The 27,742-nt window shown below is 45.2% G+C and overlaps 1 protein-coding gene across 3 annotated transcripts in view; it reads left to right on the forward strand.

The window, feature by feature from the left end:
* The window catches only part of LOC144754851 (WASH complex subunit 2-like), a 770,229-nt gene that overhangs the window by 143,993 nt on the left and 598,494 nt on the right, over positions 1-27,742 (forward strand). For 2 of the 3 annotated variants that reach the window (XM_078643106.1, XM_078643108.1), the window contains exons 9-11: positions 942-1,032; positions 13,472-13,546; positions 14,322-14,440. In XM_078643106.1, coding sequence (XP_078499232.1) covers positions 942-1,032; positions 13,472-13,546; positions 14,322-14,440 — 285 coding nt within the window. Of the gene's footprint in view, positions 1-941; positions 1,033-13,471; positions 13,547-14,320; positions 14,441-27,742 lie in introns of all 3 variants that reach the window. The other variant, XM_078643107.1, reaches the window with a different exon arrangement.

A 27,742-nucleotide genomic window follows, 5' to 3' on the forward strand; every position in this document is an offset into this window, starting at 1 on the left:
AAAGTTTCTTTTGCCTCTAAAATTGCCACCACTATACATACATATATTTTAAATAATGTAACATATTTTGCCATTAAATAAATCTGATCTTACTCTAATGTAATACATTTTGGCCTGATTTATAGTTTGCCAGATGAGTTACTTCATCACTAACATCACTAACATGACAATATCTTATTCGCTTTATTACAAGTGTGTTATATCCTGTGTCACTTGAAATAAGGTGACAGGATATCTATCAAATTTGTGACAAAGCAACCCATCCTCCAAACTATAAATCAAGCCCTTCAGTTATTTTCCGAGACAGGCAGCACCTTAGTCAAATTGTTCATAGACCTATTATTCATAGATGTCAGCTTACTGGTTCACAGTGTATTACAATGACCATTGCCTCTGTAAGAAAAAAGTACATCGGGTTTACTGTGAATATTTTGTAAAAGTTTTCAATGGATGATGGACTAGAATATGAAAGGTGTTTTGTGAAGATCTTCACAAGTACTTGATTACCTATGACTTCAGTTGGTCCCTTGTCATGAGACAATTGGCAATACTGATGTGCAAGCTTATTGTAGTTTTACTAAATTGTTGTATACACACAGCTGTCGGGCTTCTAAACCGGAATATCTGAAGGTCCCTTTTTAGCTGAATAAGACAAGTGAAATGCCATATTAGAATATTATCTTTGTAGAAAGTTATCAAACAGTTTATTGGTCATCATATTTATCCTAGTCCTTATGGCTATTTGTAATGTAGGTGGGTGATGATGAACTTTGTTCGCGTACCCCGAATGAGATGTTAGAATATTTAAATGCAAAATTGATTGTCATTGCAAAAATCTATATCAATATACTTATTTGAATCATGTGGTCTCAAACCTGTATGTTTTACAATGTTGTTACCTTTAACAAAGTTTTTTTATTTTTTATTTTTTTATTATAAAGGAAAAGAGACCAAGACCAACTTCTTTTGCAGATGAATTAGCAGCACGGATCAAAGGGGATATCCCAAACAAACCAAATGAAGATTCAGAATGTAAGTCACATCCAAATGTATTACTTGTTTCTGTTCACAGTGATGCTCGTGAAGCATGCTTAATTGTTTAGTGAAGATTAGTTGCATACAGCATGAACGTGAGATCAAATGTTACGTTGTTCTGCTGTTCCCATGATTGCTGTTTGTTACATCTTTTGTGAAAACACTGTCCCAAATGTTATTGAATGTAGTAATTAAATGATTTGCTAGAGTTCAGTACTTGTTTTATGGTACAATAGTAAGATCATACTAGCCAATCAAATCTGTATAAATGTGTACAATAAAAGATTACAGCTTTTTGACCAATTGATTGTCTGTTTAGGTCTCGCCTAGCGTTGCAGCGCATGCCCTGCTCGCTCGGCGAGACCTATAGTTAGAGAGGAGATTTTAGAAGGGGGCTCGAAGCCCCACCCCTCATTTCCATTGTCTTGCATCACTGCTTATGCTAAACAGTGGCCTGCCATTGGAAATGGTTTTTTTTTGTCGCTGCCCTTTCTCCTTTTCAGACGGCCCATTCGTACTGGCTCGAATGCTTCACGGCTGTTGTGAAGCACTTTCATATCTTTAGGGGGGGGCATCTGTTTCTAATTAGCATGGCCTTAGCACAGCCATGCTAATTAGAAACCGATGCTCCCCCAAAATAAGAAAGTCTGCATGCACTACCCTGCACACTGAGGCCATTGCGAGCGAGTGGGCCCATGAGCGCTTGTTTTTCTAATGTAGCACGAGTTCGACCCTAAAGTATTGGGCCACGTTACATGAGCACCAGTCTTTTGGGCATGTTGATATTAACTGATTTTACGGAAGCACGGAACGTTGAACCGACGCAGAGACTAGAACCTATGTGTACTGACTTCTAAAGTCGGCAACTCTGACAAGAAAACTCTACTTTCATTCCCGTATGGCTTGTTCCCCTTAGCGCTGTCAGCGTTTTTATGGGGTGTAAAGCGCTATACAAAAAACAACGTTCTCTTGAAGTGCCAATCCCTGCCACATCAGACAGTCATGGACTGTACTTCAACGTCGCCCGAGTCCAGAGTGGCACTGAGTTGCAAGGAAGTCAGTCCCGAGCTGCATTGACGCTGCCTCTGAGCCACAGTGACACTGGCTGTGTGCCCCACTGGTGCCGAACTGAGCTGGGCCAGTGAAGCGCTACACTGCTCCGAGCCCGGGTGACACTGAAGCTCACGGCCTCTGTCCTACGCTGCAGAGGCCCCGGTCCAAGGCTGCACTGGCATAAGTTCGGAGCTGCCTGAACACAATTCCTGTGCTGTAGGTACACCAGCTTCACTCGGGAGCGGCACTCACACAAAACCATGGGCTGCAGTTTACCCACAAGAGAACCAAGTTGCAATTTCTACACTGAACTGAAGTGACAGCACAGACACGGCCTTGAACCATACAGGTGCTGGCGCAGTACCAGGAAGCCATTGACAGGAAGTCACATCTCCCATTTCCTGTTGAAAATAGATATTATATGAAGCGAAAGCCCAATGTCGAGGAGAGGGTGTGTAAAGGTTGGATGGGGGATTTTATGCGATACAAACAAAAACAACCTGCGCAATGCAAATCCCATGACCCAAAAATACAGCAGAAAAAGTCAATAAAAAATGCTTTATCAACAGCTTCCCCAAAGGCCCAGCACACTTCTCCCGCCCAGCCCCGGCGCCTTGGGCTCTCTTCACACACCAGTACTCTACACACATTAGGAAGAATGTGCCAGAGCTCAGGTGTCCTTGCAGAGCTTAGAGCCGCCTCCCCAACAGCCTAGAGCCTTCTCCAGAGCCCACTGCCATACTCCACATCCCGCTGCCTTACCACGCATCCCAGTGCGCCCCCCCACAGCACACAGAGTTCCCCAAGGCCCACAGTCATCCTCTTAGTTTCAAAGAGCTCCCTACAGAACCCCCTACAGACCAGAGTCCCGCTCACAGGCCTCCTCACATCCCATAGCGCACAGAGGCCTCTGCAAAGCCCACAGCGCACAGACCCCCATACTGCTGGGAATGGAGAGAGGGGCTTGCAGACCTCGTCCTCTCTGGGACGCAGTAAATCCCCAACCCGCCCCCTCAGGCCTAGCGCTAGCCTGTCACTGTAATGGTGTGCAGTGTGGCGGGGAAATGACCCCAGAGTGAGAAGGAAATGAGGGGCGGCGAGTGGTCTAAGACCTCATAGTTTTAAAGCAGTGGTGTAACACAAAGTGATGTACTCCCCCACCCGGAGAATGTAATGTGGGCACCCGAGACTCACATATCTCACAGATCCTCATTGCCCTTGGGCTGAATGCCCCCACCCCGAAAAGGGTTAGGAACCCTTTTAAGGGTTGGGGCACGGGGACTGCAGGGGACTGGGTTATGTCCCTATCTGAGAGATGTGAAGGTGCCCCCTGAACATGAGGTGTCACCTTTCACCTCAGGGAAGAAGGAGGTAGGCCATCAGGTCGCCCCATTTGGAGAAAAGAGTGTGAGCCACGCGCCTACCTGTGAATCTCATAGGATTACTCCTGGATAGGGGGCGCCCTACCCCACTATACAAAAGGAAAGCTCATAGCCTGTGTCGCAGTTTCGAGAACTCCCCACAACTTCAGGGATACTTGGAAAGGGGAAAATAGTTTCTGTTCCAACAAAAGACAGGCAAGGGGCGTGTGGGGCCCACAGTGGCCCCTGTGTGGGGAGATTCACATGGCCTGTGGGACATGAGGTGGGTGACCGCCTTGGAGCGCTCAGTTGCACCTGCTGGAGTGTGTTGCAAATTCGAAGCACCTAGGCAGCCCGCCACCACAGAGATATGCGAGTGAATAAAGGTGAATACAAGCATGGACAAACACAGTGCCTGTGGCACCAGTTGGAGCGGCAGCAGACACCACTTCTACCTTGCACACATTTCAGAGGCTCCCTTTGATACAGAGTGAAGGGCCTCAAGTGTAACAAAACACAATGGTCAGCCTGTTACCCCCAAGGGCAGGCCAGCAACGCAACAGCACCTCTCAGGGCAGTGTATAAGGAACACGTTACAATTTTACCAAGTCACTCAAATAACAAGTCCTCGGGGCTAATATCGATTAAAATAAACCGTGGGATGTGAAGGCTGTGGGGGGGGGGGGACTGATGGAAATCAGTGGAGACGTAGGCGATATGTTGCGGGGGGTGCACTAGGGTGAATACACAGGACAGTCTACGGATGATCAGAAAGAAGTATGTGTGTGAGAGGTACACATTGGGGGGTAAACAAGGGTTGAGGCAGGAGAAAACACGCGTGGCTATTGACTAGTTTACGTCACATGTTACCATTTTCATTTTAGCGTAACTATGTATTTCTATTTACTCCTCATGTATCACTTGTTATTGCTGCTGTGCTATCTCTGTAAAGTACTCTGATACCTTCGAGTCTAGTTTGCGCTATATAAAACTTGACAAATTAAATGAATTAAAACTCTGGCTGTAGTGCCACATCCCCTCATAAAGTTGTACGGAAGTTGTGGTAGACGACATCCCAATCTTAAGGAATGCAGCGAGAGACCACTACAGAGTTGTGAGTAGGTGCAAAAAATCCAAATTGGAGCTTTTCTGAAGGCTTAGGAGGCAGCAACCAGCACAGCTTCAGAAAAGCATGACTGCAGCGAAACAACATTTAAATTATGTTAAATCCTAGATTTTTCGTGGTCTCTGAAATGTTAAATTTCAATCCTGCAGTTCTCACCTGCACAGCACTATCCCTACTTACGAGATATGGTCAGTAACGGACACGCACTATGCAATGCAATAGGTTTTGCTTTTGGTATTGGAAATAACAATGGCTTTTAATTTTTTTAAAGGCATTGCCATTTACAATGCCAATGGCTCCAAAATTCGAAGTTGCGCGACCTATTGCATTGTAAATGCTTGTTTTGACAAATTCAAGTAATCCTAGTCTACTTTGGTGAAACTACCGAACTTGTTCAGGGGAGTTGTCAAAATGATTTTTTTTAACCTGTTCTTTTTTGGCCCCTCTTTATATGTTTTTAATAAAATACAGCCGCTAGACACTTCTGCATTAATTTATCAGTTCCTTACTATTATTTATTCCTTGCACTTCCTAACCAGCCATTCATGTTTGTTTTTTAATAGACCGTGGCATGGTAATGAGATCCTGAAAATATTTCTGTTACTGTAAAATGTCAGTTTGGGAATACAGTTTTCATATAGCCACTTATATAGTGTTTTTGGCACAAAATTGTTTTTATAAGGATTAAACATTCTATCTCATTCTGAGTGTTTAGATTTTTTTTTTTTTAATTTCAGCATATTATACCAAAAAGAGGTTTATCAGAGAGGAGTGTTAGACATTTGATGCATACACACATTTAATAAAGGATACACACAACTCAATAAGGCGATCCACACCAATTTATGAAAATACCATGTATCTTTATATAAATGTAGGCACCATGATCATCAAAGTTATGTAAGTAAGTTTCGAGTTTTGAATTTGTACAGTTTTTAAAAATGGACACTTAGTAAATTTTCTGAAGCGGTTAGGTTATCCTATGGACGAAAGACATACACTGCATACAGGTACTTTACTATTATATAGTATTATATACCACAGTGACCTGTGGGGCCAATCTTCTGGATTTGAAGTAAGTTTGGGGCAGGGTCCAAGGCAGCACCAACAGGTCACCTCGGGCGGCTTTGCGGCGGCTGGGTGCTCAAGTGCTTTTCAGCATCAGGTGCCTAATGTTAGTCAATGGGGACCGGTCCAGTTGGAAAGATGCTGCTGGTTTGGACTGGGATGCCAGTTGGTCTGAAACAACATGGGAGCTCAGGCCTGACTATGCTCGGGGACATGGGGACACCTTCAGCCCACTTACACTCAGGCCAGGGGCGACAGGTGCAGATGTGTCTTGAGGCATCGGCTTTTTCACAGCCAAGTCACTCACGATAAGGGGAGGCTTAATAAAGAGGCTGCAGGTGGCTTTGAGGAGTTCCCACCTGGCAATACCAAGGTGAGCTTCTTCTCTGGAGGACCACATGGGCACTGGTAGCCCACTTTAACTCAGGCGTGGACGAAGGGTGCAGTGTTGTTGCTAGCTGGTGTCGGGTTTATGTGGCCTGGAGTCCTCACAGTTCTTTCTTTGGTACCTGCAGGTTGAAGGTGGGCATCTCTGCTACTCCACATGAGTTCCTGAGTCTTGGCGGAAGGGCTGGCGGTCCTACCAGGCTTTTGGAGACAAAGCAGCCTACAGGCAGAGTCAACTTTGGCGCAATCATGAGGAACAGCGAACAGGGCGGCAGGGTTCAGTCAATCAATCATTTGTAAAGCGCACTACACACCCGCGAGGGTCTTAAGGCGCTGGGGTTGGGGGGGTGGGGGGCGCTACTGATCGAACAGCCAGGTCTTGAGTATCTTCCTGAAGGTCAGCAGGTCTTGGGTGTGTCGTAGGCTCAGTGGGAGGGTGTTCCATGTCTTGGCGGCAAGGTGGGAGAAGGATCTCCTGCCGGAGGTTGTTCTTTGGATGCGCGGGAAGGTGGCGCGTGAGAGGTCGGCGGAGTGTAGCTGGCGGTTGGGGATGTAGAAGGAGAGCCGTCTGTTGAGGTAGGCTGGGCCGATCTTGTGGAGTGCTTTGTGTGCGTGGATGAGGAGCTTGAAGGATATCCTCTTGTTGATGGGGTGCCAGTGCAGGTTTCTCAAGTGGGGGGTGGTGATGTGGCGTGTCGTGGTACAATGAGGATCAGTCGTGCCGAGGCGTTTTGGATGCGTTGTAGTCGATTGATGAGCTTGGTCGGGGCTCCCACGAAGAGCGTGTTTCCGTAGTCGAGTCTGCTGCTGATGGGGGCCTGGGTGACTGTCTTTCTTGTATCTATCGGGATCCATCTGTAGATCTTGCGGAGCATGCGGAGGATGTTGAAGCAGGAGGAGGATACGGCTTTGACTTGCTTGGTCATAGAGAGCGTTGAGTCGAGGATGATTCCCAGGTTGCATGCATGGTCGGTGGGTGTCGGGGCTGCCCCCAGTGCCGTCGGCCACCAGGAGTCGTCCCAGGCTGAAGGGTTGGCGCCGAGGATGAGGACCTCCGTCTTGTCCGAGTTCAGCTTTAGATGGCTGATCTTCATCCATTCGGAGACGGCCTTCATTTCTTCGTGAAGGTTGGCTTTGGCGGTGATGGGGTCCTTGGTGAAGGAGAGGATCAGTTGAGTGTCGTCGGCGTAGGAGATTATGTTGAGGTCGGGCGACGTGTGCCCGACAGCACACGTCGCCCGACAGCACAACCTCAACATGTTGAACAGTGTCGGGCTGAGGGAGGATCCCTGGGGTACGCCGCAGATGATCTCGGGTTGGTGCCAAGTCGGTTGCTCCTTCCACAGTTCCTGCTTTTCGCGGCTCTTCAGTCCTTCTTCTTTTGGGTGGAAGGATCTGCTTTCCTGGTGACAGCAGCTCTCTTTAATTACTAGATTAAGGGGCATTAGGGGAGTGCAGGGTAGCAGCCTATGGACTACTTACCCCTGGGTCACTACGTCCCGTCTATGATCAATTGCTGTAGCAGGTGGGCATAAGCCTGTCCCAGAGTTCCTAACTTGCCATCACAAAGATGACAGACTTCAGATTTTAGTATTTACTTCAGGTAGCCCACCTTAGGCGTGGAACTAGCTTGAAGGTGAACATGCCTCTCACTACTAATTGTTCCTCCTGTTCAAGCACCACATGTGCCCTGGACAGTGTGGTTAGCATCCTCTCCTGTGAAGGAAGCCAGATTTACATACCAAAGGCGGTGGGCTCTTTGAAGCTCCCTGCCTTGGAATGCTAATTTGCAGGTCATCCTATGGGAAGGGGTGTAAACACCCTCTGCCTGAGCAGGTTTAATTCTAGGCTTCCTGAGAGCAAATGCCTTCACCCCTGGGGGGTCAGAGACTCATCTGTGGTGGCAGGCTGGCTAAGACCAGTAAGTCAGCACTCTAGTAGTTGGTAGGTTTTCAGGAGGTACCTCTAAGGTGCCCTCTGGGTGCATGTATTAATTAATCCATCGCTGGAATCCGTGTGGGTTTATTAATAGGAGATGTTTAATACCAAACATCTTGGGATTCAGTGAAGCCTTCATGTAGCTGGGGAACTCATGTTCACCAGTGTCCAGCACATGTACTTAAAAATGGCTTCCCTGGTCACTTGTACTGGCAGCAATTGAACTGACCAGCACAGGAGCATATCTGCTCATTCAGATATGTCCACACATGCAGTATGGTGCTCCCTGCCTTAGGGGTGTAAGGCCTGCTCTAGGGGTGACTTACCCAGGCTGCATGCAGTGTCTGTCGGCATGCCACATGGGTGCGTGCCATATTTTCACTTTTGTCTGCACCGAGACACGACGCCTACAATGGCAGTCTGCCTGTGATTGGTGACGGGTCTCTTAAGATGGTACAATTCATGCTGTAGACCTTAGGGACCCTCTTTAGTAACCCATGCCCTAGGTACCAGGGGTACCCTTTACTAGGGACTTACAGGGGGTGTTATAGGTATTGCAAATTGGGGTACAATTGTACAGTTTTAGGGAATGAGATTTGGCACTGGGGGCCAAGTTAGCAGGAACCTAGTGCTCTTCCAGTCAAAATTGAATCAAATACCAGGCAAAACATGTGTGTCTGGGGGAGGGGGGGGATACCATGTCAAAAAAAGCACTTTCCTACATTAACATCATCGTACTGAAAATTGCTGACCAATGAAGGAATCTCTCTTCATTTCTTGTAATAGTAGGATTCAATGAGCGTTGTTATAGGCTTGCACGATGTTTGTGAGCAGTTTTAGAAGACTTCCTGAAGGTTACTGATCACCTTCATTATCATATTCTGCTGTGCCAGGCTTTGCTGGTTTTAGGTCTTGTTCTACATGATATGTAGGAACATAATCTGTTCACTAACTGGTAATGTCATTATTACAGTTTTCTATCTTGTTCCCGCATCGTGATTTGTACACACACCCTAGTGACAGACATGCTGCTGCCTACCTTAACGTTTATTATTTGATCTTCAGGAGTACCGCTAAAAAACCTCCTCTATCCATAATTAAGCTACCAAAGCAGCCCAATAGACTGTGATGGAAGCCAGCTGTAAGGACTAAGGTGGGAAGAACTGGAGTAATGAGATTGCTGGACATTATCTCCTCCCCAGCTTCTTCATTCTAGAGCTTACATCTTGTAGATTGATTAAAGCACATGGACCAACATCGCTCACAGACCAAGACATCCAATCCAGACAGAAAAGAGAAAGGCCAACCCCAGTTGGCCACACCAGTTTGGGGTGCCAGAGCAAAAGCAAGCCAACAGGCACAGGAAGCCCAAAAATCAAGAGTCATAACTTGTGTGTTCAGATGAGCTAGCAGTCAATAAAGTGGGTGATGGCAGGAATAGACCCTCATGAGGCAACAGGAGAATCGCAGAAGCTACAATATGCCCTCAGCCAAGGAATCCATTATACATAGCCACAAATGTAGAGAAAGAAAGAAAGAAAGAAAGAAAGAAAGAAAGAAAGAGGTGGCTACAAGGCAGCAGCACAAAGCCCAAGAAAAAAGCCCACAGGAGAGAAGGGACACCTCAATCAAAGCAAAAATTTGAGGGAAAAGGTCACTACCAACTTCTACTCCACAAGTGTGTGGGTCAAGGAGGAACAAAAACAGGACAGCAAATGAGAAGGACAGGAGGCAGTTAAAACCTAAGACTAGGGCCCACACGACAACCCGGATCCTAGGCACATTATGTAGTGTAGGATGAGGGTCACAATCAAGCTTCACACCCACAAAAGGGGATTGTGGGAAGTGAGTGCACCAGCCGAAGCCAGATGCTGAAGGCTAACTAAATTGGAAACCAAGAAACAGGTTACCCATAAAGGAGCAGCCACATTTCTGAAAAAGGGGAAGCCAGCCCTCTGGATCAGGCACATCAGGTGTTTGGACAGGAATGAACTGCTCAGCAAACAGGCAAGCACTCGTATCTGACTTTTTATTTTGGCCCTTGTATCACACTAACCTAGTGGGTGCACAGAAGCCTAACCCTGTTCCTGGTAATGCAAGGTCCAGAACTTGTTCTGTAACCTGGATGCACAAACAAAGCGTGCCCTCATAATGGGTATGTGGAGGACTACTGTAATAAGTTGGCACTAATATTCTGTGTGCATGTCGAATGCATTTATGATCAGTAACTGTGTAGCACATGTATGTTAATAAAACTCCACGTGGTATGAGTCTGAGTATTAAGACCAGTGGGATCCATTTTGGTCCTTGGTTTAGCATGGTACAAGTTGGAGTGTGATTCAGTTTCCCCAGTCAGTGCAAGTGTATTGGCTGCATTCCTGTAGCAGGAGATTGAAACACTGAAGTGAGGGAATCTGGAGACAAGACTGCCTTTTGAAAATTCAGTTGAGGACCATGTTAGTAAAAGGCTGCTGATTCTTCCTGAGCACTGCCATTTGTTAGATGATAGCGGTCAGGGGTGTGACTGTAGTTTCTGTTGTTTAAGTGGAGGAAGTTTCTTGGCAGTTCCTGCCCCTTTGACCGTCTGTGATTACTGCTTCAGGAAGGCTAATGGCAGTCATATGCAGAGACCTCACCCTTCATTGTGCATGTGTTTTGGAGCCATGCTTGGAGCCAGCCCTGTTGCTGCCTGCTGTGAGAGCCATCATCTTAGTCACAGGCTGTCTGAGGAGTAACATGAAGATTTGAAAAACAGGTATATAAGTGGAATCCAAACCAACATATTTTGTTCCAGTTCTACTTAACCAAATAAAGGAGTGCTCCACAGACTATTCAAAGAGCTGTTTATGACCAGGGCTGGTGTATGCACAACAGCTAGTCTCCCAGAGGTGAGGTGACATCACCTGAAGCTTGCAGAAGTTGTTAAAGGAGCTGAGGATCTGCCTAGTGGCTAGAAATCTGCTTGATCAAAGAGAGAGAGTGCCTAGTAAGGTGAATGCCTGGCCGGTGAAGAGCCAGCTGAGGAGGAAAAGCTAGCTGTGTTCCCAGCATGTGGATACCCAGAAGTTGCTGACTGACTTTGGGGGCAAAGTTGGAGAGACATTAAGGCTCTCTCAGTGGACAGCATACAGAAATCAATCCAGAGGAGTATTCACTTGCGGTACGGCACCCCTGCTACATCTGAAGGCGATGTCCAACTTCAAGTTACTCCAGTGGAGAAGCTGCCCTCACTGTGAAATCCTAATCATGGGCCAGATGCCGTGCTCACCAGGTGAGCACTCCCATGTAATCCCAGCCTGGAGATCATGATTGCCCGAACAAGCACTTGTCTGATCCCAGCCAGAGGTGACATCTACCAGAGAAGGTGTCCCAAATGAAGCCGCCATGATCCCATGTCAGCCGAGCTGCTGCTGAAACACACCAACCAGGAGAATGGCTGCCTGTGCAGTACTACCTCAGCAACCTGAGCAGATAACAGAGCCTCACACATGACACATTAAACTAGACGTGCAGACCATTTTCTACAGAGGGAATATTGACTGTTTTGACTATCCAATCCAGGTTTGAGTGCAAACGGTTGAAATGAGCAATGTAATACCCCACATGAGTAGAAACCTAGTGATCTGCACCTATTCCTAATCTCTGCTTATGACTACACTTGGGTGGAAGTGTCATAGAAGCTCCTAGAGTCGGGAGAGGGCACCATACAGGGCATAAACACTTATAGAGGAATCATAGCTTGAATGACAACCCTGTGGCTGAGCCCCATTTAATTGTATGGTATTACGTTTTTCTGTTGTTATTAAGGGATTTTTTTTTAAATAATAGTGGACACCATAGTATTGTGTCTGTTGTTTGACTTTTGAATTCTGAGCACTTGCTCCCACATACCTCCCTTAGAATCCCTTTATTGCTCACCCTGTCTACCTTGATGGTCAAGTGTTGAAGTAGTGTCGTTGTCCCAGGATGTAGAGTCATAGTAGGAAGGACACCAGAGGCACATGATCTCATCCAACACAGCTGGGGCCCATTAGCTCTCTATACTACTTTCCTGAAAAGCTCTTGACTGCCCACCCTCTCTTCTCTCTGAGTAAAATGCTGAACGAGTGTACATGGCTCAGATTGTAGATCCATAATAGGAAGGGCCTCGGGACTAGTTGCAAACTACATCATTCACCAGAGGTGGGGCTCAGTAGTCCTGTCTTCCCTGAATCCCATCCATCCCCTGCCAACACGGTCACCAGGGAAGAATCTAAATCCCAAAAAAGGCCCCAGGGGAAATCAGACTCCTACAACCAGACCCAGATGTCCAGAAGAGGATATACTCAGGTGCTGAACATGCATGCCACCGACTAAAGGGTGCCTATCCCCATTTGAGCACAGGCGATGCCATTCAAATGTAGAAACTCCAGAAAACATGGCAGAGAAACGCTGAAAACAAGACACGAGGAAACAAACATCCCAAGCCACGAAATAGTGCAGAATGTAGCCAGCATGAAGTACAAGTTTGAGTATGGGACGAGACCCTACTCCAAGATGTGAAGGGGAAGGTGACGCGTAGAGCCAAGGCAAAGGGGCAAGCAACAAAACAGGCTCAATTTCCACATTCTGCGAGGGGTAAAAGACCCTACAAGAAAAGGTGAATTAACCGTAGGAAGTATGCCATTTGTGCTCTCCTTGTCTTGGAAGATGCCCACAACACAGGAAACAAGAGAATTGTGATTATCCCTGGCAGGGGATACTGGCACTAGGGATACAGAAAATGTGCTGGAAACCCCTATCCAGCCACCAGGTAAACAGGACTCTGAAAGGGAAGGGAACAGGGAGAGTGCACAAGCAGACTGTTTTGCCTGAAGTAGACATCACAGACCCAGCACAAAAGACACCACTATTGTGGGTCTGATACATGCTGTGATGGGTAATTTCGGTGTATGGGTACATTAGCATCCTCCTGGCAATTCTCTAAACCCGGTATATTGGTACCCTCACTCTTGTGGTGAGCATATGGGTTGCAATATTGAATTTAAAGATGAGATGGAAATCGAAGCTCCATTGTACTAGGTTCCCCCTTTCCAGTGAAATGCTAGAGCCTTTCTTATGTTCAACACTGGGCTGAAGTTGGTTGCCCCATCTTGAAATATGTGAGTATACCTGAAGTGTGAAATGTTGCAGCATTGTGCCACCGCAGTAGACACAATGTTAAGTTTACAGAGTTTCTTTCATGCTCTCCCAGTTCTGCAGTTGCTGGGGTGACCTTTAGACAACGACAGCGTTGTTTTTCTTCCACCCTCCAGCTATTTTTGGATTGCAGTTCAAACATGCTACAGAAATATTTGTCCACTTTGTGCAGTGATCAGTGTGATTGGTGCAGATAAAAGCTTAAGCCATATATCAGATATATTTATTTGTAGTTCTGGAAGATAATTAGAAACTGCAGACATGCCATCATTTTTCAAATGCATACTGAACAATGTGAATATTTATATGTTGTTTTATTTTAAAGCGCCACCATCTGTGGAATCCGTACCAAAAAAACAAGTGAAAGAAAAAAAAGAATTGAGAAAAGTTCCATCTGATGGTGAGTAGATTTGTGTATAAAATTCCCCAGCTATGGCAACTACACAAAACTTGATACTTTACTAAAATTGCATAATCCATGGGTTGATTTTCACTTGCCACATTCATGTAATCAGTATAATGAACAGAAAACATTCAAGGGGTAATTTTGAAATGAGAATTATTGCAAAGAAAGGCACCTGAATTGACAGACTGTATTACGAATACAGTTATTCTATAGACAAACTACATAAAGGTAGCTGCTTCTTGTGCTCCATACATACATATATATAGATAGATAGATATATATATATATATATATATATATATATATATATATATATATATATATATATATATGATCATTGAGAAAGGCGGTTGTCGAAACACATCTTTGTGTACTTTTTAACCCAATAAAAGTGAGATAATCCGCTCCTGCTGATTATTCATAAAGGAGTGCGTGTGTAATATATACTTTTTTTCTTAATGCAAGGAGGTGGAAATACCACATTACATCTGTGCCAATCGTTACAGTGTGGGCAGTTCTAATAAACAACTCTTTCAATGCACGATCTATTACTTTTAGCAGTAATCAGGGCAGTACAACTTAGTATAGGTATTTCATTTCTCTGTATTGCTATGGGTGATTAGAAATATAACCATAAAGTGTAAGATTCCTGAAAGTTTAAGTCTCCACTTGGTACCACATTTAAATAGTGGAAACCGTATGGTATGTGAGGTTAATCTATGTAATGTATTTTCAGTTTCTCTTTTTTTTGTTTTTAATTTGTTTATAGATGATGATGATGATGATGTCCTGTTCAAACCCCCAGAGTTAACAAATGAAGATTTCTCTCCTTTTGGGACTCAAGGAGGCTTGTTTAGTGGTGGGACCGGATTGTTTGATGATGATGAGGTTAGTAATTAAGGTGTCCACTAAAGAAGCTGTACATAAGAGAGTGGAGGTAAAAGGTCTTGCGAATAAGAAACATGAAACTCTGGTCTGTTTCACATAATTAATTCTTTCTTCTGTTCTCATGCTGCATGCTCCATATTAGGGCATCCAGAAAGGTGAGGAGGGAGGAAAGTGTAGGAATGTGTGTGAGGGTCTGTGCATCCATAGCTACGTAGGTAGGGGTATATTTCATATTGAATAAGGAATAGACCTTGTTTATTCCCCGGTAGCTCTTCAGATCATGTTTAATTTATTCTATGTATGCAGGAAAAAGTTTTGATTGCATACTTACAATTACACATGTTCAATTAGCTCAAGAGTTATAGGATTATAAAGCGCCCACATTTCCTGCTATTGGTGATTTCAGGTTGTAAGATGGAAAGGAGTAGTGCCGGTTGTTTAGGACTTTAATTACGCAAAATGCATGTGACATTCAGAAACTTAATTGCATTGGTGAGTATTCAAAACAGTTTGCTTACCCATTAGCACCCACAAACACTTGTGAAGATATTCCCCAAAAAGTGGTAATACCAGTCTGAAATGGAAATGTGTAATGGGAACATTCATAGATTTCAAGGTTTTATAGACCAAGGGGTTTCTTAACAAAGAAAACAGTATAGGTCACATCTGGAAATCTACAGCGGTTTCAGTTTTCCAGAGTTATGCGTTACATTTTACATTGCTTTATATTTTTCAGTACTACATAATCTAGATGGAAGTCTAAAGAATGTCTTCGACAAAGCAGGACTATAATAACTTAAAGAAGGTATATATTTAGCAAAATAGAATTTACCACACACATTCAATATGTCTTCATGAGTTATGAAAGCGAAAGCTTAGTATCATAACATTTGCCACTTCTAGCATTTTTCAGCATCTCAGTCATGCTATCAGATAATAGCATATCTCCACTTTATCTTGCCTAAAGCATCAGTAGATCTTAGAGCTCCTTCTCCTCAACATCCGTCACATTCTTGGCACCCTAATGTCCAAGGTTGACACTGCAGTTCCAGTTGAGGCCATCCTTTGCTGCACCTTCTCCAAATGTGATTGTCTTTTTCCCTTTTTCCAGCCTTTTACAAGGACTGTAGCTATCACCAACTCCATTGTTGCTTCCTCTGACCAGTTTCTCTGCATCTATGTCCCCTGTAGCCTCCTTTGTGTCATTTTCCCCCCTTCATTACACTTTTCCTCCTTCATTACACTTTTCCTCCTACATTACACATGTCCCTCTTCATGGCACATTTCCTCCTTCATGGCACTTTTCCTCCTTCATGGCACTTTTCCTCCTTCATGACACTTTTCCTCCTTCATGGCACTTTTCCTCCTTCATGACACTTGTCCTCCTTCATGACACTTGTTCCCGCATGTGGGTAAGTGGCATTGTGTGGCTCTGTGATGACTTGTTTCCACCCTGGAAGTGATGAACAGAGCCACATATAAGTGCCACCCCTGCCCTCTGACGTCCGCTCCTTTCAGGTTGCCTCGCTGTATAACTCTGTCCCCTGCAGAAGAGTCAATTCTGCAATTAAATCCCAATCCCGATGCACCCTGAGGTTCCTGGTCCGTCTATGATGTTGCAACAGATTTGGGCCTCAGAGAGGCCATGCTGCAAATTCTCTCCACCCTTCTGGCTCCCTGAGGTGTATCTTCTGGCCCCAAGAAGCCCTGCGTACCGTATACTGCTGGTGAGTCAGCCCTCGGTGCTGTTGGTACCTCCAGAATCTTCCTCTGGGTTAGTCCTGATGCCAGAGCTGACTTTCAATCTGGCACCACAGTCCACCCCAGTTCCTGAGACATAAGTGTGAGCATCCACACCACTGGAGCCAGAGATGACTGTGTCCCTATTATCCTACCTATCTCAACGCCATAATGACGTACCCTTACACAATTCATTCTGATTCATACCAAACTATACCTCTAGCTCAGAGATGCACTCCACCAATGTATTGGTTCAGATTTTTTCCAGAGCCAACCAGCCTTTGATAATGACAATCATGATGATGGGGAGTATTTTCCACAACATTGTCGGGACAGCAATTTATATCTGGATTTACAAGATGACAGTGGGTTGGACACTTACCCAGACAGTGGGTTTTGGTCTCCTACCATGTACCACCAATACAAGAGAGTGCCTGCTTTGCCATGGTGAAAAGATGCACAATACCCACTATGAAAGTCAAAACCAATGTTATGAGGTTTTATGACCTGGATAATCTTTGTCAGAGCTCTCTTAATCCCATTTAATGAGGCCCTGACGGACAATCCTATGGGCTCCTGGTCTAAGCTCTGTTCCTGCCATCCGGTAAACAGACAGGAAGACACCACAGACCGACTCCAGGTGACCCTGATTCTGATTTGTTCCTAACAGAGCAACCTACATCATATAGTTTGGCGGACCAGGCTTCTACCAGTAGAGTAACCCCCAGTTTTTTTCCAACAGCTGCCCCTAACAAACTCTAAACAATGTGAGACCTTTGGGAAGGAGATGTTTTCCTCAACCAACCCTTCCTTCCAGTGAATCAATACCAACTGCTTGCTGAGAAGATCTACCCTTGCTTAATGGAACATGGTTGACGAAATCTTGCTGGCAGTCCATGAGGAATTTCTAGCCAGTTTGGCTCTACCAACCAGGATGATCAGGATGCAGCAAAGTACATTTTCAACTCTTGACTGGACAGTACTGACTGCTTTGGCAGAGCAGTTGGCACCAGTTGGCACTAGTGTGATAATTCGGCTGCATTCTTGGATGCAATCCATGGCCTTCTCTGGACCCACGCAAACCTCTTTAATGAACATGCTGTTTTATGGGTCTTACCTGTTTGACAAGAAAGCCAATTCAGCGTTGGAAAGCTTTAAAGAAGGGGGGCAAGATGGCGGCCGTTTCATCGGCCGAGTGATCTGGTCACAGCGCTTCTCCCCGCCTGGATGCCCTGCCGAGCTGACAGAGGATTAATGGATGCAATCACCCTTTTTTAAGAAAAAAACCATCTTTCACGGTTACCTTTATGTAGCGCGATGCTCCGTTTCCCCGGGAGTTATCGACGCTACCCGACTCAGCTGATCTGTGCTCCGTGGCATCTCCTTGGTGGCGGCTTCGGACTGACGCGACGGCCCTGTCAGTCCCATTCTCTCTGTATTCAGAACGCCGCGATGCCGCCGAAGGGGCAAACTAAAAATCAGCCTTGGATCCCTGCAAAACATGGCTCCCTGGTGCCTCAGCTCCTGCCTACACAGGCTGCACCTGTGTCTGAGAATGCAAAGAAGGGTCATTCAGAGAACCCGCTCGGCAAGGCTTCAAAGAACAATAAAACTGTTCCAGTACCTGCAATGTTTCAGCCACGGGCGGTTAGCAGTAAAACGCCTCAGACCCCCCCACAGTCCTGGGCTAGCGAAGACTCGCCAATCCACTGCTGCAACATCCTCTAAAGCTCCTACTGCTGCAGCAGGTAAGGTGGACGGGGTCTGTAAAATATCACCTGTAGTGGTACCGCCTAGCACTAGAAATGGGGCTCGGTAAGCAGCATAATTATACAACCAGAGTTGGGGGTGTCTTATGCTAATAACTCTGGGACATTGATCTGTACTGAATCCATAATGGATGTATCTACACAGCCCAACAGCCTTCTGGAAGATGTAGTCCCTCCAGCAGAGACCCTTAATAAACACAGAGCAGCAGATCCTCTTGCAACACCTACTCTATCGTCATTAGGCGCTCATCCACATGTAGAGGCTATGCAAGCTTCCATGCCATCAGCCCTAAAAAAATTCTGATGGCGATACGGATTGTGACAATTTGTTTTCCCTATCTGAGAACACTGGTTCCTTGGTGGATGAGAATGGTTTGGATAGTAATTGGACGGACGATGAAGAGAGTGTTATGGGGGACTGGCGCACAAATTAGGTTTGGAATTCCGCAGCCATCTCAAGGGTTCTGTCCACAAACCCTGATCAAGACTCTGACCAAGTAATTGGCTCTCTGGCTTGGGACTATTCATACACAACACAACCAGGGGTGCCGTCTAGCTCCTTAGAGTCAGCTACTAAAATGTTTTATCCCAGCCAGGGCGCACCTCCGGGCGAAATGACGCTCGCAATAATCTATCAAACAATAATGGCTCATCGGGAAGAGACACGCCAGGAAAGTGCTTGTGCGCAAGGGGCTTGCCGCAGGGTACAGAATTCGTTCCGGAGAGTTATTAAAACCTGTGCAGATATCACATCTAAGGTAGCTGAAGCAGAAACCCGGATCTCGACCCTGGAGGATCATATGGCTACTCAGAAGAGTGCTATTGAGTCAATACAATCTCACAGGGATGATGTCCAATGGAAGCTTGTGGACATGGAAAATAGATCCCGGAGAAACAACTTAAGGATTTTGGGGGTTCCGGAAGGCAGTGAGGGGTCGGACATCTGTCGTTTTGTGATCGAGCTATTCACGGAAGCATTTCCTGAAGTGAAGGAATGGGACTGGCAACAAGAAATTCAACGCGCCCACCGGTTTCCGTTTAAGCCTAAACAACGCTCTGGACAAGTGCATAATAGACCTCGTGCTATTTTAATATGCTTGCACAATTTCTTGTCCAGAGAAAGGCTTTATGAATTAGCTAGACCTGATAGACAGAGATCAGGGAAGGGGTGCCAATTTTTTGTCCGGCCAGATTTTTGCCCTGCTACAGTTGAGCGGAGGTGGCAGCTCCGGCAGCTAAATGTTCCATTTCAAACTAAGGGGGCGCAGGTGTTTTTGCTCTTTCCGTCCAAACTCAAAGTTATTCATCAAGGCCAGACTACATTTTTTGAGTCTGAAATACAAGCCAAGGTCTTTCTGGACTCAATTTAGAAAGCTTGAAAGATTGCGTTTTATTTTTTCTTCCTTCTTTTTCTATGTTCCATATAAATATTAGTGGGGGCATGTACATTTGTGGGGGCCAATGATTGCGGGTCTCCTTCTTTTTCTTTTTCTCTTTGGAACTTCCTTGGGTATGCCCCTGTGCAAGTTGACGGGCAGCAATTCCAGGGGGAGGTCCCTGCACTCACCAGTTTCCCCATCATTCGGACTTCGGTCCTACTGCCTTGTTTGAGGGGTGGGGGGGATCGGGTTAGCGGGTGGGGGTGCTTCAGGGTTGATTATGGGGTCTTTTGGGTGGGGTTTTGGGGGGGGGGGTGCATAAAAAAAACAGCTTGAAAAATGTGGTGTGTATCAGGATACCATACTGAAGTTTTTGGTTATTTTGCTGCTATTGTTGAAAAGATTAAATGGCGTTGGGTAAATTACGTATAGCCTCATTAAATGTTTGTGGCCTGAATAATGGCAAGAAGAGGGCCTTGTTTCAAGGGTTGTCCATGCTTTGAATTAGAGATACTTTGTCTACAAGAGACACATGTACCATGGCATAATCGAGAATATCTTAAAATCCCTGGTTTTGATTTGATAGGATGTTCTCAACAGACTTCAATGATAAGGGGGGTGGCAATATTGGCTAAGCGCGGGGTGGGATTGTGTGTCAGAACCACCCAAGATAATGGTGGCCGCTGGGCTATTGTTGAACTTTTGATTAACGGGGTGCCTCTGACTATTTGTACTGTCTATAGCTCCAATTTGGATGACCCAGCAGTTTTACACTACTTAAATGTAGAATTGGCTATGTGGCCTCACCCCGTTTGTCTTTGTGGCGATTTTAATATTAATTTGCCAGCTGACTTTAATTTAACAGGGGGACCAAAATACATAGGCAAGAAACCTAAAGTGTTTAGGGCCTTGCAAGCTCTAGTTCAAGAGCATGCAATGACTGATCTTTGGTATCATCATCATAGGGATCTAGATGGCTTTACTTATTTTTCAGCCCTTCATAATAAAATGGTACGATTGGATTATTTCTTCCTGTCAGATCAGCTAGCGGATATAACGTCGATTTCTATTTCACCTCGAATAATATCCGACCACAATCCGCTGATCATTAATTGTACCTTTTCTTCTATCACAAAGGTTCCTAGACCTTGGACCTTCGAGAGGAAGCTATTATTAGAAGAATCCTATCTGAACCATATGCAAGCTTGGGTTCTTGAATTTTTGAATATTAATAGAGGGTCGGCTTCCAACAGTATAGTCTGGGACACACTTAAGGCAGCGATTCGAGGTGAAACTAAGAGTTTTTCATTTTCTCGTCTGAAACAAATCCGTGAGCAAATTAATGTGTGGACTGAAGAACTACGCTGCGCAGAGGTTTCGCTCACAAGTACCATTAAGGCAGGGCAGGATACGGCTCATAGCCAAAGTGGCATGTATTACAGCCTCCCTCCTTGAATTTTTTGGTATAGATCTAGCAGCCAAATATATATATAGTTTCATTCAACCATGTTCGAGTTTGGGGAAAAAGCAGGAAGGGTCCTCGCCAAGCGTCTTCAACAGCGATCTATGGCCAATCGCATTGATACGTTTCAGGATGCTCAGGGCTGTATCCATGATACCCCAGATGGAGTCCTGACTGTCTTTTCTGAATTCTATTCTTCACTATATACAGAGACAGCTAGGGATTATAATATAGATGAAGAGTTTGCAGCGTTCGTCTGTGAACTTAACACTACAAAAATATCAGATGATCAGAATTTAGTCTTGGCTGCACCTATAGAATGGGAGGAAGTTGAACTGGCGCTAAATACTATGGCTAAGGGCAAGGCGGCTTGCCCGGACTCGAGTTCTACAGTACATTTCGCTCGGAGATCTGGGAGGATCTTTTAACAATCCTTAGAGAGGCTCAGCTCGGCCTTATACCGGACTCTTGGCGCCATACAAATATTATTCTTTTGTAAAAAAAATAATAAGCCTCCGCTTGATCCTGCATCATTTCGTTCGAACTCATTGATTAATACGGACAACAAGATTTTTGCAAAGATTTTGGCCACTAGACTAGCCTTAGTTATTTCCCCATTGGTTTCCATCCGCCAGCACGGATTTATTCCGGGGAGAGATACGGCGGACCATGTCTGACGTGTCATTGCACTTTTAGACTTGGCTCAAGCTACAGGCTCTCCCCTTGGCGCAATCCTGTTAGACGCCAAGAAGGCGTTTGACAGGGTTGCGTGGGGGTTCCTGTGGAGAGTCCTGCAATAGAAGGGGTTTGGCCCTAGTTTTATTCAAGCAGTGCAGGCACTTTATTATATGCCACAGGCAACTATATGCATTTCAGGTATGGTTTCAAGATATTTTCGCATTAGCAGGGGCACCAGGCAGGGTTGCCCCTGTTCGCCCCTGCTATTTGCTCTATATATCGACCCGTTTATAAGCAAAATTGAGACTGCTTTGTCTATATCCCCAGTACGGGTTAACACCTTTGAGTTCAAAGCATTGGCATATGCCGATGATATTATTGTGCTAACAAGCGACGTAGCTACCTCTTTCTCAGCAATAAAGATTCTAGCAGGACAATTTGGCCGTTGCTCCGGTTACAAACTCAATGCCCAAAAAACTCAGGTGGTACAATCTTCTACAATGGGGCCTTCTAATGCGCCTGTAGTTTCAAGTGCAATGTACTTAGGTATAAGAATTACAGCAGCAGTGGATAAATTGCCAGAAATTAACATCTTACCTATTGTAGACACAGTTAGTACTACCCTACACAGACTAGATAAGTTGCACTTATCTTTGGTTGGTAGAAGGAATGTCCTAAAGATGCTGATTTTACCGAAGTTCTTGTATATCTTTAGGACTATTCCACTAGAATTTGCTCAGACTAGTATGGCTAGGGCAGAGAGATGTTGTAATAGATTTCTATGGAGCTATCGCCAGCCACGAAGAGCATCGAAATGGATGCATCTGCTGTTAGATAGGGGTGGGTGGTCCGTCCCCAATCTGGGCAGCTCTGCTTCAACATCTAGCTGTCCCACTCTTTGGGGATAGGGATAGGGCTGTGCTTCCAATATGCTGTAGCCCTTCGATCTTTGCAATTGGCCTAGGAGAAGAAGTTAAAGGAACATTATCGGTCCTAGAACCCAGTTATTATAAGAAAACTAAATTCAAAGTTATTATGGCTATGCACTCGGTCTGGAGGAAGGTACAGCGGAAATTGTCAATATATAATATTAATTACTACACGCCCCTTGCAGCAGCCAGATTGTTACCATCTATTTTTCAAGACCAAATTACAATCAGGTGGAGGATGCATGGCATTCTAGTTTTGGGAGATCTAGCAGCAGGAAAGTTTGGCCTCTTTTCTCTTTCTCAAAGAGAAGTTTGCTCTAGACTCGCACACATTTTTTAAATATCTGCAGAATCGAAGCTTTCTAGAGAGACTGTTGCTCAGAAATCCAACTTTTTTTGTTGAAAATACACTTATGGGTTTGATTCTGAAGAAATCAAAAATTGGGTTGATCTATCAAAACCTTCTTCTTGGTCTTCCTGATGACTTATCCCTTCAAAATACTAAATGGGATAACAAACAGGGTTTGTCAGGCACCGATATTACGCAAGCACTGGAGTTATCCAGTACGGTTTTGACTTCAGGGAGCTTATGGGCACAATCATACATGGCTCTATTTGACCTCTACTATACCCCGGCTAAAATTTCGAAATGGGGGGGGGGGGAATGGCGGCCACAGCTGTCCGAGATGTGGTTTAGCGGCTGCTAATGATATACATATGTTTTTTACCTGTCCCAAACTTGATTTATTTATTCAAGAAGTTCAAATATTTATTAATGTCAGCCTTAAAATTTCTGTTGTTTTATCCCCCGAACTAGTAATATTGGGATGTGAATCAAATCCCGTAGAATTGAGGTCGAGCCATTCCTCTGCTTTAATTTTCATTGCGATGTCTTTAATACGTTCAGGTATTACTTTTGAATGGATTAGCTCAGATGCCCCCAAGTTTATGAATTGGAGAGCCATGATCCTTGCACTGCATAATCTGGAATCGGCTGTGTTCATGCGTGGGGGCAAGAGGAGGCAGGAGAGAGGACTGCGAATCTGGGCTACATTTGTTCATTGGCAGAATAACTGAATTGCTGGACCTGTGTTAGTTTTATGTACTAATTTGGTTTTATTGCTGCGGTGGTCCACTCTTGGAATGGTATCTGTAGTACCGTCATTATTTGTTTTTTTTTTTTTTTTAATATATGATTTTTTATTCTTTGTCTTGATCTTATGGTTTTCATGATACGCTCAAATGCTATGAAATATGGATGTTATATACAAGCTGTATAATAAAAATAATTTTTTTAAAAAAAGGAAAGCTTTAAAGAAAGGCGGGCCATTGGAAATAAAACATTGAATAGGTTGTAAAAAAAAAAGTAAGGTAGGCCACAGTGCTTTCCCTAGTCCTTCCTACCCCTGTAAAATAGTATCCTCACTAGTTTAACCCCTTCGAGGTTACTCCAGAGTATTGCCATGCCCAGGTCCACCGCCCTCAAAGTAATCTCCTCAGTGCCTTCATGGTTTGGGGGGCGGATCAAGCAGACAATGACTAGGCCTTTGTGTGCAGCAAACTATCCTGCCACCTGCCTTTCTGGCAACCGCATCCAAGCCACTTTAATTTGCTCTTGGAAAAACACGACCATCTTTTGGGAGACAGGATCAGATAAAATATCACTTCTGACGGGTGGGTTCTCCAGATTGTCCATTGAGGCTATGCCTTGCCATTCCTTTCGACCCGCCACACCAGGCACCGGTATCCGACAGTCTCGCAGAGGAGCACTTGTCCGTTTTGCTCCACTCCAAGAAGTACAGGCTGTTCTGACAAAAGGAGCCAGAGATCGGGTTCCATCCTAGAAAATAGAGACTTGCTGTTACTCCTGTTATTTCCTTGTGCTGAGCAAGGAAGTAAGCCTTTTTCCTATTTTAGATCTCTGCCCGTTGAATGCCTTCAAGAGGAAGCACAAATTAAAGATTTTTGTGCTGGCCCAGGTTCAGTCGGCCCTGGAACCATGTGACTGGATGGTGGCTTTGGAACCTGCCGGGGGCTTACATTCATGCACCCATCTTGCAGTCCCTCAGACGCTACTTGCAGTTCAAGGTGAACCAGGCAAACATTCAATTTGCTATGCTCCCAACCCGTCTCACCAGTGCAGTGCCCCTTTGGTGTTCACAAAAGCGATGGGGTGGTCACAGTTCACCTTCAGAGCTTGGGGATAACAGTTTTTCCACACCTCAATGGCTGGCTGTTGAAGACGGGTACCCAAATCACTCGAAGACCACCTCCACAACGACAGCAAACATCCTAAGATCATTGGGGTTCACTATCAATTTGTTGAAGTCACTCCAGACTCCTTTACGAAGGCTCCCTTTCATTGGAGCCAACCTGATTACGGGAGAACTTTGGGCCTTTCCTCCTCCACAATGAGTTCAGGACATTCTGGCAATGATCCTGATTTTTCCGCCTTAATCTTGAGTCTTGGGAGGAGGCACTCTGAGGCTTCTTAGCCTCTTGGCAGAATCAGGGTTTACAAGACCGTGCCCAATTTTGAATAAGTAAATTTCCTTTATTCACAACTAGGATGTCACTACTTCAAGGCCAAAATGTTATCACAATCATTTCAGTAGAAGTCTGTTGACCCATTGGTATAAAAGCTTTGTATTTTGGTAGGGTATGAGTGGTTCCTTCAATCCCTGATTTTATGGCAAAGTGCCAGATACCATACATCTTTAGCATTCAAAATGAGGACCTTAAAAGACCAGGTTGCATATTCGGGCTCGGTAATGGAACCTGCAGTCTCGATGGGCCCAACACCGGGGGAACCATCCATGTTTCAGAGGAAACTGCAAACAAAACATGCAGTGGTGGCTCAACCGCAATTGGACCGGTTGCTGACCAACCCCTTCCCTATCTCATCCAGAGCTGATGGTGGTGACAGATGTTTCACTGCTGGATTGGGTAGGTTATCTGGAAGAGGTGGAGATCAGTGGATTCTGGTCTCTATCAACCTTTTTGGAGTTGTGGGTGACTCACCTACCGCTGAAGGCCTTTCTTCTGACCATCTATACAAGGCAGGCGTAGGTTTTCGCAAATAGCGCATTCTCCATCTGGTACTGTAACAAGCAAGGCAGGGTGGTGTCTTGGGTCCTTTGCCAGGAAGCAATTTATCTTGGGAGCTGGCTGGAGCAGCTCAGCAGTCATATCCCTAAATTTGAATCACCTACCACGATCTTTGAACGTCAGGGTAAACAAACTTAGCCAGCGGTGGCTAGCAGATCATGAATGCAGGTTACACCCCAAGGTGGCACAGAGTACCTTCTAGCAATGGGGAGAACCCAGGTTAGATCGTTTTGCCATCACAGAGAATACACAGTGTCAAAACTTGCTGGAGTTTCCAAGAAGGAGACTGTGTCTGGCATTCAGGATGGAGTGGAGCACAGGACTTCTGTACTCCTTTGTGCCACTGCCTCTCTTTCCTTGAGTTTTGAAGATCAGGAAAGACTTGGGTCCAAGTCATCCTAGTGGCTCAGATTTGGACAAGGATAGTGTGGTAACTTCTAGTCATGAGCATCTGTCCTCCTATTCTGCTACCTCTTCGGCAGGACTTTCTTTCGCAGCAGCACCTGAAACTACATAATCTGTACCTTCATGTATGGAGATTGATTGCATTCAATCATCCTTCAAATGTTGCAGATGCCATCCTTGCTGCCAGACGTCCTGCTAAAAAGTCTTGTCTATAATGGATGCTGAGTCAAGTTTGTAGCCTGGTGTGGCACACACAATACAGACCCGTACATGCCAAACTGTTAGATGACTTGTTGATTGCTTAGCTCCCCCAAGTGTGTAATATAACGCATCTTGCACGTTTTTGACTAATTTTAATGGCTCTATTCGCCACACCCCTAACAACTTGTTGATGGAGATTTTAATATTCATCCATGAGGGGAGCCAAGATTTCAAGGTTTGGGGGGTTCCTATTGTCCCTTTTATTCTTTGGCACACCTTGAACATAGTGGTCAGGGGACATTATATACACCTTAGTATGTGATCTCAACCTTCAATCAGTTATGGGTAAACTGGACCCAGAACAGAGGGTTACTGTTCCCACCTTTAAAAGGCAAAGTGGTGTTTCCTTTATTGATTATATCTTTGTCTCTACCCCTTTCTTATATTTGATAGCTGACTTTAGTATCCAAGCAAGTATTTTTAGGGATCACAGCCCACTATATCTTAAAGCCAGCTGGCCTCTATTTAGCATGAAGAGATGTGGGGGTGGTGCTGCACTTCAGACAACAGATGAGGGAAGAAGGCTTAAATGGGCACAAATCACTAAGGACTCTTTTCTTGTGTCCCTTCAGGTTTCCAGAATGAGATCCAGATTTGCCTGGCTGCTCAGTCACAGTCAGATGACATAATTGTTAAAGCTTTTGAATCTACTTCCAGCACCATTGCCAATTAATTGTCGGTCCCATCAACCAAAATCCAACATATCAGGGTTACCCAGGTGGTTTGACGCAGGCTGTTCATTAGCGGCCAGGACGCTTAAAAGGCACTGCATGCCACCCCTAGCAATAATGCCTTAATTAGAATATTCAGAAGCAGTACAAAGTGGCCCTTCGTACTCGTAAGGAAGCCCTGAAGGAGGACGCTTGGAGTAAGCTCTTGGAAGCTAGTCCTATCAAGAGCAGCACCATGTTTTGAAGTATTGTTAACAGCCCGCTCCTGCAGGGGGAAATAGTCAACGCATGGGACACCCGCATTACAGAGAATGATTGGGTCAGCCATTGTGAAGGTATGTTTGGGGGTTCCACTTTTCAGCGATACCGCTTGGGGTAGAAAATGGAAAATCAGCCTGCAATAAGGCTCTTGGCCCGTATGGAATCCTCCCGACCTCTACATGTCCCATATAGATTTCTGGGCGCCAGTGCTCACCCCTGCTATAAATGCAGCTGTTCGGTCTGGGCCCCCAGCCTCACGGGCCACCCCCGTTATTGTTCTAGTGTTCAAAAAGGGGAACAGAGACAGCACACATTGTTACAGGCTGATTTCCCTATTGGATTCGGTGGTTAAAGTTGCTGGACGAATTCTGTTAGACAGGCTGTCCATATGGGCTGGAGAGAATAACATTTTTGAAAAGGTCTAATATGGCTTCCTCCCTGGTCATTTAACGTTGGATCTATGCTAGAACCTTGTACAGTTGCGGGCCCCGGTACCATCTTCTTGACCTTCATGGACCTCTCTTCCGCATTTGATTGTATGAATAGATGCAAGTTGGGGCGGATTCTGCTCTCTCTAGGGGTGGATAAAGTTATAGTTCTCTTTTTACAAGAGCTACACCGGGACGCTAATGCGGCAGT

This window comes from Lissotriton helveticus, chromosome 5_1 (genome assembly GCF_964261635.1).
Source record: "Lissotriton helveticus chromosome 5_1, aLisHel1.1, whole genome shotgun sequence".
In the NCBI taxonomy this organism is placed as follows: Eukaryota; Metazoa; Chordata; class Amphibia; order Caudata; family Salamandridae; genus Lissotriton; species Lissotriton helveticus.